General features: G+C 38.9%; 1 protein-coding gene across 1 annotated transcript; it reads left to right on the top strand.

Annotated features, from left to right (window-relative positions):
• The first annotated feature begins 368 nt into the window (after nt 1-368).
• Nucleotides 369-12,032, top strand: psmd12 (proteasome 26S subunit, non-ATPase 12). Its single transcript, XM_084710965.1, has 11 exons — nt 369-576; nt 955-1,014; nt 2,595-2,723; nt 3,189-3,296; nt 3,560-3,664; nt 3,810-3,959; nt 4,118-4,252; nt 6,237-6,349; nt 6,802-6,976; nt 9,150-9,227; nt 11,435-12,032. Exons 1-11 carry the CDS (start codon nt 469-471, stop codon nt 11,642-11,644), a joined length of 1,371 nt encoding a protein of 456 aa, XP_084567091.1. The 5' UTR covers nt 369-468; the 3' UTR covers nt 11,645-12,032.
• The last annotated feature ends 217 nt before the right edge of the window (nt 12,033-12,249 follow it).

Here is a 12,249-nt window from a genome sequence, read left to right as displayed (position 1 = left end):
GAGTCATTCATTCATTCATTCAGTTCAATTCAAATTTTATTTAATTTTATTTAATTTAATTTAAATGTTTGCTTAATTATTCATTTTTTAAATATATACTACATTTTTCAAGTAACAAAGTTGTGTTGTTTTACGTGGTTTTGCTTGCGTAAAAATAAAGAGAGAAATATGGATATGAAAAAAACGTATGAATAGACTGAACAGCGGAGTCGCTGTACAGAAACCTGCAATCATGGCAAAATAAATAAATACATAAATAAATAAATAATAGGCTTTTATCACGCCTGCCTGAAGTATTCTTGAGGGTCCTCACTGGGTCCTTCAGGCGCCTCGAGCAGCTATTGGTCTCTCTCCTCTGATTGGTCACCTTCCCGTCTCGTTCGTTTGACAGACAAAATAGTGCTAGGCTGAGTTTGGTCGCGAGAAAAGAAAAGCACCGTACATTATCTTCACCCGTACACCGCAAAGATGTCCGAGGAGCGATCTGAAAGGTCCGATGGGAAGATTGTGAAGATGGAGATCGACTACAGTTCGACTGTAGACCAGCGTCTCCCGGAGTGCGAAAAAATGGCTAAAGTAAGTGGAGGCCAGCGCCGGCTGAGTCATGGTGCATCAGAATGACTGTGTTAGCATCCAAGCTAACATCCACTAGCTTTAGCACCACCCGGAAACCTCCTATAAACATTATACTGAGCATAACTTACTCTTAAATGTTAATGTACTCTGTAACCTCCACACATTTATGTTACTCTTATGTTCTCACATTCACTTTGTGTTTGATTTTTTAACTCGCTAACATGGTAGCAGCCTTAGCAGTATAGTCATTGTCAACATCTTTAGCTAACGTGAACTTTGTAGTTAAGCATTTGTGCCTTTTATTATTGATTTCAAATACAGAAGTGTGTGATTTACCTTAATCGTACCTAACGCTATGTTTTTATTTTTCTGCTGCAGGAGGGTAAATTGCAGGAGGCCATTGAGAGCTTGTTGTCATTGGAGAAGCAAACCAGAACTGTAAGTGTCTCAGTACAGTATAAGTACAACTTGTTTGTTTCTTTTGATCTGGCTGTGGATGGTCATACAACTTGAGCCCCTGGTGTGAAAGTCAAAAATGTCCATGATATACTGTATATGTCCATTGAAATATTAAAAACACTGTCTGTTGTCTGTCTGCTATGACCACAGCATATGCAAAATAAATTATCTTTGGCATTGAATGTTTGAATTAAGTACAATTGCAAAACAAAAGCAATGTAATCAGTAGCAGTTGTTTATCAAATACAATAAAATTTTTGACCATATAATATCATAGTAGATATAATCACAGTCTGGTATGGTGTCAGGCTTTTTTCTTTATTTTTTGCAATACTAGATAGATAGATAGATAGATAGATAGATGGATAGAGTCTTTATTGATCTGATGTAACTAATTTTTTTTGCCACAGTCTGTACAGCTCCTCAGATCAAAACAGATACATATATATGTAACACAGCAAAACATAAAAACACAGTAGACATCGCTCCCTTCACATTTTTACACAGACCATTACATCCCAATCAAAAATAAATCAGCATTAAAATAATTTGGCATCATTTCTCAGCCCACTCGAAGACACAAAACAAGACTAAATCTGAGTCACTCTTATATATTTTGATCAGAATGTCCGGGGCGGATCTTAAACTGTGGTGTCTGGAACTGATTTAAGCAGAGTAAATGACTATATTGTGAAATAAGGGTACAATAGTTTGCTAGACAGGGTTCTCTCTTATCCTGGAAAACCTGGCATGGTGTAATTCTGCTTTCCTGTCACAAAAAAATTTACCAAATTAGCCAAAATATCCTGGAAAGCTATGTTAGGCAGTTTATTTTTGGTCATTGGGCAAAATTCCATTATAACCTGTCATAATGTACATATACATCTCTTCAGATGATGAAAAATGGATTCAGTAGTGTGAAATCCTGCACACAATCCTGCAGCTTTTGAGCTCATTGTGTTCAATGCCATGGCTTTCAAATTGACAAGTGGCAGAGAGGCATGATGACAAACAATGGAGAATGATGTTAGCTCTCATCCTACTGTTACAGCAGCCTCTGACAGGTAGTAGAGAGAAGGAAGGTTTAATTTTGTTGTATTTTATTTTTTAGTGTTTTAATTTTTCTGTGTGAAGCACTCTGGGTTGTATGTGTGTATGAGAGGTGCTATATAAAGAGGTGTGTTTGTTTAATGATTTGCTTTGTGTGTGTGTGTTCAGTTGTTGCCTATTGGAGCTTGAAGGTGGGTGGGTCCTCAGCATCAAAGATTTATGACTTTGGCAAATTTTACTGACCTGGACCCCGTTTCCCAGAGGCTTCATAGCACTACGTGCATCGTAAGTTGTATCTTAAGGTCTCCCTTAAGCTTATGGGGCTGATTCCCAGAGTTGGGAAACAGCCCAGGAGACGTTAAAACACAACTTACGATGCACATAGCGCTACAAAGGCTCTGAGAAATGGGCTCCAGTTGTTTTAATGAAACAAGTGATGGATTCACTGAAAAACGTCTTATGTTCATGTATTTCTTAGTTTTATTTATCTGCTTTCAATCACTGTACAGGCATCAGACATGGTGTCCACCTCCAGAATCCTTGTGGCTGTGGTCCAGATGTGTTACGAAGCCAAGGACTGGGATGCCCTGAATGAAAACATCATGTTGCTCACCAAAAGGAGGAGTCAGCTGAAACAGGTCAGATACTTCTTAGCCGGTGGATTTTTCCACCAGACGTGTCTAAACACATTTTCAGAACTCCAACTATCGGAAAAAAAATATGTCTTTTTGTTCTCCCCAAAATAATTTCACAAACTGTACTAGTACTGACTAAAAGCAACAGTGTTTGTTACTGAATAATTTGATAAGCAAAGATATAGTAAGCACTTTATAGATGCCATATATCTTGAGACCTTGGATGGATGAGAGCAGCCATATGTCACGTCCCATGACCATACTGCCCCACAAAAGGGTTGGGAGCACGATGTAGGAGCAAAGCACCAAGATGGGCTTCTCTCATTCATGATCTGCCCTGAATGGCAAATAAACTAGACAAACAGGACCATCATTTACTTAATGTCTTACAGCTATTCTTCATCAAGACCTTGAGATTTATTTATTTTTTTGTTTGTTTGTTTTTGTTTTGCTCTCTGTCTTTATCAGGCCGTTGCCAAGATGGTGCAAGAATGTTACAAGTATGTGGACGCTGTGACTGATCTGACCATCAAGCTGAGACTCATCGACACACTTCGTACTGTGACCGCTGGCAAGGTCTGAAATGTGTTTGTGTGTATTTTTAAAAAAAAGAGCCAAAAGGAAAGTTGTATCAAAGGTATCAAATTAAATACTTCATGGTGCTGGAGGAGCTTGAAAATCATAGCTTAACTGATGACACAGAGATCTGTGCATCAAAGGAAACAATGACATTTTGCTGTCTTTATGCACTTTGTGAGGGTATATGAAGGGTATTTTGTGGTGAAAAATAGAGCTGCCTCCTCCTCCTCGCTAACACATGAAGCATGTCCTCCTCACAGATCTACGTAGAGATCGAGCGAGCCAGGTTGACGAAGACTTTGGCCAATATCAAGGAGCAGAGCGGAGAGGTCAAAGAGGCAGCTTCCATTCTTCAGGAGCTGCAGGTAAGAGAGCATTCACCTTTGTTTTCTTCGTTTAGGGATGAAGGAAAGTCTGGGGGGGACAAATGGGGATGTGACCATGTTTTAGGAGGAGTGTGGAAAATTTCCTGCTATTTGGAAAGCACTGAGAATGTTTTTGCCTGCTCAGGTGGAGACATATGGCTCCATGGAGAAAAAGGAGAAGGTGGAGTTCATCTTGGAACAGATGAGGCTTTGCATTGCTGTCAAAGATTACATTCGCACACAGATCATCAGCAAGAAGATCAACACCAAATTCTTCCAGGAGGAGGGCACCGAGGTAAGAGACAGGCCGGGGATTGAGCATTAATAAATTACTGAAACATTTGCAGTGTTTGACAGGCCTGCCTGTGTGTTTGCTTTATGGCTTGGTTTTGGAAGTTGTTGTCTCACCTTTGTGGATCCCGAATGCTAATTTTTTCCTTTTGTTCAACTCAGGAGTCGAAGCTGAAGTACTACAACCTAATGATCCAAGTGGACCAGCACGAGGGCTCCTACCTGTCAATCTGCAAACACTACCGAGCCATCTATGACACCCCCTGCATCTTGGAGGACAGCAGCAAGTGGCAACAGGTACATGGGCTTTCTCTCAAAACCATAAATAGACTTGTAAATAGATTTGTGCTGCTGTTTGCAGTGATCTATTTATTGATTGAATGAGAAATAAACAGCTGATTGTTGCCAAACAATCAGTTTTCAGTTTTTTATTCAAATGTAAGAGCAGCAAACTAGGAAGAACTTCAATGGTGGACCAAAATTAGTCAATGAAGTGATGCAACTTATCGAAACAAAGTCATTCAACTATACACTCGCCCACTTTATTAGGTACACCTTGCTAGTACTGGGTTGGACCCCCTTTTGCCTTTAGATCTGTCTTAATTCTTCATGGCATAAATTCACTAAGGTGCTGGAAACATTCCTCAGAGATTTTGGTCTATATTGACATGATAGCATCATGCAGTTGCTGCAGATTTGTTGGCTGCACATCCATGATGTCAATTGAGGTCTGGTGTCTATAGAGACCACTGGAGAACAGTGAACTCATTGTAATGTTCAAGAAACCAGTTTGAGATGATCTGAGCTTTGTGACATGGTGTGTTATCCTGCTGGAAGTGTCCATCAGAAGATGGTACACTGTGGTCATAAAGGGATGGACATGGTCAACAACAATATTCAGGTAGACTGTGGCTTTTAAACGATGCTTAATTGGTACTAAGGGACCCAAAGTGTGACAAGGAAATGTCCCCCACACCATTACACCACCAGCAGCAGACTGAACCATTGATACAAGGCAGGATGGATCCATGCTTTCATGTTGTTATATCTGAATGTTGCAGCACAAATCGAGACTCATCAGACCAGGCAATGTTTTTCAAATCTTCTATTGTCCAATTTTGGTGAGTCTGTGTGTAAATTGTAGCCTCAGTTTCCTGTTCTTAGCTGACAGGAGTGGCAGGTGTGATCTTCTGTTGCTGTAGCTTCAAGGTTCGACATGTTGTGCGTTCAGAGATGGTCTTCTTGGTTGTAACGAGTGGTTATTTGAGTTACTGTTGTCTTTCTATCATCTCGAACCAGTCTGGCCGTTCTCCTCTGACCTCTGGCATCAACAAGACATTTTCCGCTCACTGGATGTTCTCTCTTTTTCAGACCATTCTCTGTAAACCCTAGAGATGGTTGTGTGTGAAAATCCCAGTAGATCAGCAGTTTCTGAAATACTCAGACCAGCCTGTCTAACATGAACAACCATGCCACGTTCAAAGTCACTTAAATCACCTTTCTTCCCCATTCTGATGCTCAGTTTGAACTTCAGCAGGTCATCTTGACCATGTCTACATGCCTAAATGCACTGAGTTGCTGTCATGTGATTGGCTGATTAGATATTTGTGTTAACCAGCAGTTGAACAGGTGTTCCCAATAAAATGGGCAGTGAGTGTATTTATTATGTTGAATGAAAAAAAGACCTTAAAATTGGGACAAGGGTTGTTAAGCCTGGGTAAGTTGAGAGTACAATTCTGGACAGTTGTTGGACAATGAAGAAAAAAGTTCATTTCAAGCCCTAACTGTAAGGTGGGTCTTTTTTTCACTTGTGTTTCCATTTCAATGCTGAAATTCCCCTTTCTGGTACATGGTCAGGGTAAAATACAATGAATTAAACAGTAGGAATTGTGCTGATATATACATATTTTTTTTTGCCTGAGGCACAGTACCATGGCTGCAAAAGAAATAATATGTTTGGAAATCCAGTAGGTCACTGTATTAGATTAAACTACCAACCTTCTTTGACTTATTAAGTAAACACTGTTTTTTAGTAGGAATTCACCTTTAGTGTTGGTACTGAATTCTATTTTTTTGCACAAACAATGCTAATGATGGGCTTTTTCCTTACAACACACCCCCACAATGCAGACAACCTCTTCATCAATGCTCTTTTTTAATAACGATGATCACCACATAGTTTGCAATAAAAACACAACACATTTTCCCCAAAACTTTACTTTGCTTATTGTCATTTGAATATTGCCATGCAATAAAAGCCATGAATGCATTTGTGTTTCAGGCCCTGAAGAGTGTGGTCCTGTATGTGATTCTTTCCCCCTACGACAACGAGCAGTCAGACCTTGTGCACAGAATCAGTGCAGACAAGAAGCTGGAGGAAATCCCTAAATACAAGTAAGACTTACTCAGTGCTTCTCTACCTGCTGGCTTCACTATAAATACACCAACAGTCCTCAGGCTAAACGTCTATGTCCAGTTTCTTACAATATACAATTACAGCGCTTCATTAAGCATTTTGCTGCTATGAACACAGGTGTGATACTAGATGAAAAACTTATTTTTAAAGAGTAAAAGCCTTTTTTTTTTCAACCATATATATACAGTATATGTAGCTATGTAACCCTTGCCTAAATTCTGTGTTCAGTCTGTTGTATATCAGCTATGTTGCAGAGAATTTAATATTTTTTTCCCCTGTGGGAATTCAAGTTGGCACAGGCTGTTTTGTGTTTGCAGCTCGGGGGGAATTATCATAGCAACTTTCATGTATGCTGACATCATCTGAATACACTGCGCTGCAAGGTGTGAACACGGGGGAATTTTCACCGTCTTCCTTCTCAATCTCCCAGGGACCTTCTCAAACAGTTCACCACTATGGAGCTGATGCGCTGGGCCTCCCTGGTGGAGGATTATGGGAAGGAGCTGCGAGAGGGCTCGCCTGACAGCCCTGCCACAGACGTCTTCTCTTATTCAGAGGAGGGAGAGAAAAGGTGGAAGGACCTGAAGAACAGAGTGGTGGAGCATGTAAGTCCCACAGTCGAGTGTGGATGGCTTTAATGAGGATTTGTTGACGCTTGGCAGAGCGAGACATCTAATCAAATACATTTTCTAATGGCTCCCAAGAGGGTGATACCTACTATTATTTCTTAATCAATATTTTTTTTCACTTAGTTGATTCATTGTTTATTGTAAAGAATTCATTTTCCCAAAATAACTACCTAAACCTCGTCACATTAAAGGAGGAGACACACAAAGCACATTAGAATAATGATAATAGCGGCATATTTTAAAATGAGTTATTTCTCTTCCCCACCTTCTTTAAAAGTTTGTCAGATGCCTGATCAGAAAAATACTGTTCTTCAAATTCACAAGGATTGTGGTGACAAATTATCACAGTGTCCACCCCTTCCCTGAACTAGAGAATCATTATTTTTACTGAAGTACTTGGCTTAAAACTTAAACTGGCCATCACATGGATTTATTAAAATCCTGGAGTAATACACAGATAAGACAGATACTGGCAGACATCTTTTTTTCATCAGTGTGGAGTGAGGAAAGCAAGTGAACAAGTGAACAGAAAGTTAGATGATGCATGCTGTAATGTTGCCCTGACAGCAGCAGTGCAGAAATTTCTTGGAATTTAGAAAACCATTTCGAAGTGACTTCTACTTACAGAAACATGTTCCACATGTTGATAATCCTAATACATGCTTGGGTGAGAACAAACACTAAATATGACGCTACTGTCCAGCAGTTGCTGCCGTCTTGACAGAGCGCTTTGGTGTGTTTGTGCAGCCGTAGCCTTCTGCTGAGATAACATTAAGCCATGCTCAATTTGAGTTCACAGAGCAACACATCGTTCGGTCTCTAAAAAAATGCTTCCACGCTTTAGATCAGGGGTTTTCCAAGTCTGAGACTGTGCATCTCCCTCAGATAAAGCTACATACTTTACTAGTTTAGTTTTGCTCAATTCCTGATGTCTGTGGGATCATAATTATTTATTTGATCCCACAGACACTCAACAATTGATCCAAGGTAGTTTAATATTGCTATTTGACATCATTTGATATAGAGCTGCAACAATTAATTGATTATTGAATTAATGGCCAACTATTTTCATAACTGATGAATCAGTTTGAGTCGATTTTTAAGAAAAAAAAGTTGAAAATTCTCTAATTCAAGCTTCAATGTGAATATTTTTTGGTTTCTTTAATCCTCTCTGACCGTAAACTGAATATCTTTGGATTGTTGATGTTACCTTGGGCTTTGGGAAACACATTTTCTGACATTTTATTGATGAAACAACTGATTGATTAACCAAGAAAATAGTCGACAGATTAATCGGCAATGCAAATAATCGTTTGTTGCAGCTCTAATCAAATGCAATTGGTCTGTCTAAAGGCATTTTTCAGTTTCTGTCTCTGGGAAAATTATGTAGCTGTACCGATGTACATCGCTGATTTGCCCCAGCCCTGCATCTCAACAGACTTTTAGCTCTCCTAAACAGGCTGGCACATTCAAACTAATAATCAGTAATAAAAGTGTATCTATTGGTGACAAATATAGGCCATGGAATTTGCTCTAGATGTGATGAAGTAGTCATTTTTGTATTGGGTTGGGCAAAAACGAGGGGACACTGTGATTATTGTGGTGAGCATTGATAGTGAGGCTGTAAACATCACATGAAAATCTTGAAACTACATTCACAGTGACAATCAGTAGAACTGTGTCAGTTTGATTATGAGGCTCTGTTTGAACATCTCTTGTGTAAAGGTAATAAAATTCAAAACATTAGTGCTGCATTTTTAATCCTTCCAGCATATCATTTATAGATGATGCAGAGACCATGAAGTGAATACAGGTTTTCAAGCTCAAAATGCTATTTTAAGACCCAAAACATTGATTCATATCATTGTAAGTGGATTTGAATCAAATCGGACGGAGCGGTGGAAATGAAACACAGGTGACATGGGAAAATGATGGAGGTGATATCGAATCTCTGTGCACATTCACTGACTGTTGTGCACAATATTAAAATACACTCTAATTGGATTGGTCGGATGTCTCTCATGAATATTTTTCCTCAGCTACGAGTGTTGATGTGACCTGAAAGCTCCCCTGTTCTAACCTTAAATAATTCATGCAGATATTCTGCTGCCGATATGTATATTCATGACGTTCTCCTTGTTCCCCGCAGAACATCAGGATAATGGCCAAATATTACACCAGAATCACAATGAAGAGGATGGCTGGACTGCTCGACCTCTCTGTTGACGTAAGCAACACTTTGACTAATTAGCTCATTCAAAAAAAACAAACACAGTTGCTGTCAGATCAAATGATTTGTCAGTTTGTGTTTTTTGTTTTCAGCAATGTTTTTAGCTTAAGATTTATGTAAAGAAAGTAATATTGATAAGGGATGGGAATTGATGCGATTTAATTGACATAAGTGCCATAATTGATTCTGCTTGTTGGTCCAATTCCATATCGATTCTGTTATTGATTCCTGATCATTTTTAGTCATGCTGGCTGTAGCCTGAGAGCTAGCTGTAGCAACAGTCTGACTGTCTTCATCTAAATGAAAATATTTTTTGCACAGCATTCATTTTCATTTAGGTTTTCTTATTTAAAGAGAAAGATCTGCTAAGCCTGTGTCTGAACTGGGCTCAACATGAAATTATCATTTTACTGACATTACAGCTAGCACTGTTGCATTTCTTTCTGAAATGATTTCACGACTGTTTCTTCCTCTCCGCTATGACTCATCATTTGACATTGTTTTGCAACGCGCAACTGTCAGGATAAACATGCCAGCATCGCTAAAAGGAAGTGATGAGCTCAGAAGCATACGAATCTGATGTGACAGACAATTTGGAACCAGTTCCCAGCGGTTCCAGTTCTCGATTTCCACCCCTAATATTCATTTGGATGATAATGAGCCATTGGCAAATTGCAAGTTGTATGGTTGGTCATGGCATGACTAAAATAGACTTTGAAAATATTCATCATAAATTTTGAATTGTCCATACATTGCAAATGTATGAAATCACAAATTTAGTTTTGTGGTAGTTGAAACAACAAGGTACAACTAAGAGTTGAATTCCAAAAATAAAAAGATATAATGAATAAGAAGTATGTGCTGGTGCCAATCCAATTCCCAGTGTCTGATACTAGCTAAAATCACTGGCAAGGATACTGGGAGAGAAAAAGTATAATCTGATCTGATCTATTAGCCTACACAATTACGTAAATGCTCGTGTTTGAGCGACATACCATAAAGAGAGATGAGTCACAGTAACACAGATGAACAGCATGTGTCACTTTGAACAGCAGCTACAACATGAGTGAGACGTGTCAGCAGCACTGTCGGCTGTGTTTTACACTCAAGGAAGAAAAAAGCAAAGTTTATTTAAATCTCATTATGAATGTTTTAATGGTACTGACCAACCAAAATGCTGCTAAAGGTACTGTGTTTGTGGCAGCAAGAAGTAGCAGCAGTATTGCATTACTTGGTCCCTCCAGGCTGTTTTTGGGATTGTTGCGGTCTAAAATGCCTGATTTCACGGCAGGTTTTCTAAAAAATTGCAATACACGTTGTAATGTTTTTGCTATGAAATTGTAGGAGCAAGTGAAAGTTGGGAAAGACAGTTGCATTTTTTTTCATTACAATCAAAAGCAACTTGTTCCAGGGAAACAAAACTGCATTTATTCTGAGTTTTCTACCTGAATTTTCAACCTTATCAAATACGCTCCTAAGTAAAAAACAATCAAACCAACCTGTTCTTTTAAGTACCTGTGACAAAATCAAAAGAAAGAAATGCAAAAAACTTGTGAATAATAAAACAAACTATTGACTGGGTTCATTGAGTCGTGCATGTATGTCAGATTTGTGGAAAAGTTGCAGATTTTGGACAAAATTCACAGGGATTCATTGAAGTTGGTGAAGGTGAATTATTTCGTTCACAACTTCCTGGAGGGACTGATTATCATGTTGTGGGCTGTGTATTTCTTCCTTCATGACAGTAGAATATTTGTTTCACCGTTTGAGCGTGGTGTTTTTTAGATGGCTGGGTTAAGTTAAGTGCATCCATAAAGGTATTATTAACAGCTAAGTTTCAGCTGAGAGATGCACGCAAGCGGTGAATTCACTGTATTATGTACACTGCGTACATTCACTACATTCACTGAAAAAAAATAAACTCACAAAGTGTCAGTAAATTAAATATTCTCACACCTATGTGTGTACTGTGCCTCTGATTGCTGTTACTCTGCAGACCTTTACATTAAATCAAAATAAAATGACAGATATTGCTCCAAAATATAATCCAAAACAACAAACAGGAATGGTATCAGCTCATCATCAGTGGGTGATACATTTGTCCAGTCGTCCAACCCTAAAAACTAATGATCAGAATTTGGTGAGACTAAAGAAAATTTCAAAAGACACTAACAAGTTGTCTGTCTGCTCGCATGTTTCATCAGGAGTCTGAGGAGTTCCTCTCCAGCCTCGTCGTGAACAAGACCATCTACGCCAAGGTGGACCGCCTGGCTGGCATCATCAACTTCCAGAGGCCCAAAGACCCCAACGACCTGCTCAACGACTGGTCGCACAAACTCAACTCTCTCATGTCTCTGGTCAACAAGACCACGCATCTAATCGCCAAGGAGGAGATGATCCACAACCTGCAGTGAAACAAAACAACAACGCAGTGCTTTATTTTGTCTTTTTGGTTCATATTTGTCTGTTTTTTTTCCTTCTGTGGGAATGTTTTTGAATATACAGAATACTGGCGGACTGTGAAGGCAGTGTTATTCCAGTGTCATAGGATTGGAGAAAAATCTGCAGCCCATACACAGCACCCTGACTTTGTTCATTTTTTTTACTATCTAGTAAAACATTGATGACAATGACGAGCACCTCCCTCTTTATATCCCTCTGTTATAAGGACTGGATCACAAAATCTGTTTCCCATTGCTGTTTAAGGGATTATATACGGTCATTTAACGTTTATTGCTGTATGAAAACATGGATAAATGTATACTTAGCAATGTAAACAATAAACTCCTCACATTTGGTTAACAGTTGTATGTAAATTGTATACTTTATTTATCCTGACTGGCTGACACACTGCTTTTAAATCACATGTAACAAAGACCTGGGTCTCATTTATAAAAATGCTCTTAGATTTGTACTTGAATTTAGTCGTAGATCAACTCCGATGATGTGATAAAGTTCAATTCATAGAAGTTGCAGAGCATAAAAACCTTGCATACATATGTTCTGAGAAGCGAATCTG

This window comes from Lutjanus erythropterus, chromosome 3 (assembly GCF_056507025.1).
Source record: "Lutjanus erythropterus isolate fLutEry1 chromosome 3, fLutEry1.hap2, whole genome shotgun sequence".
Classification (NCBI taxonomy): Eukaryota; Metazoa; Chordata; class Actinopteri; order Lutjaniformes; family Lutjanidae; genus Lutjanus; species Lutjanus erythropterus.
The sequence above is the reverse complement of the archived record's forward strand: the minus strand, read 5'-3'. Positions and strand labels throughout refer to the sequence as shown.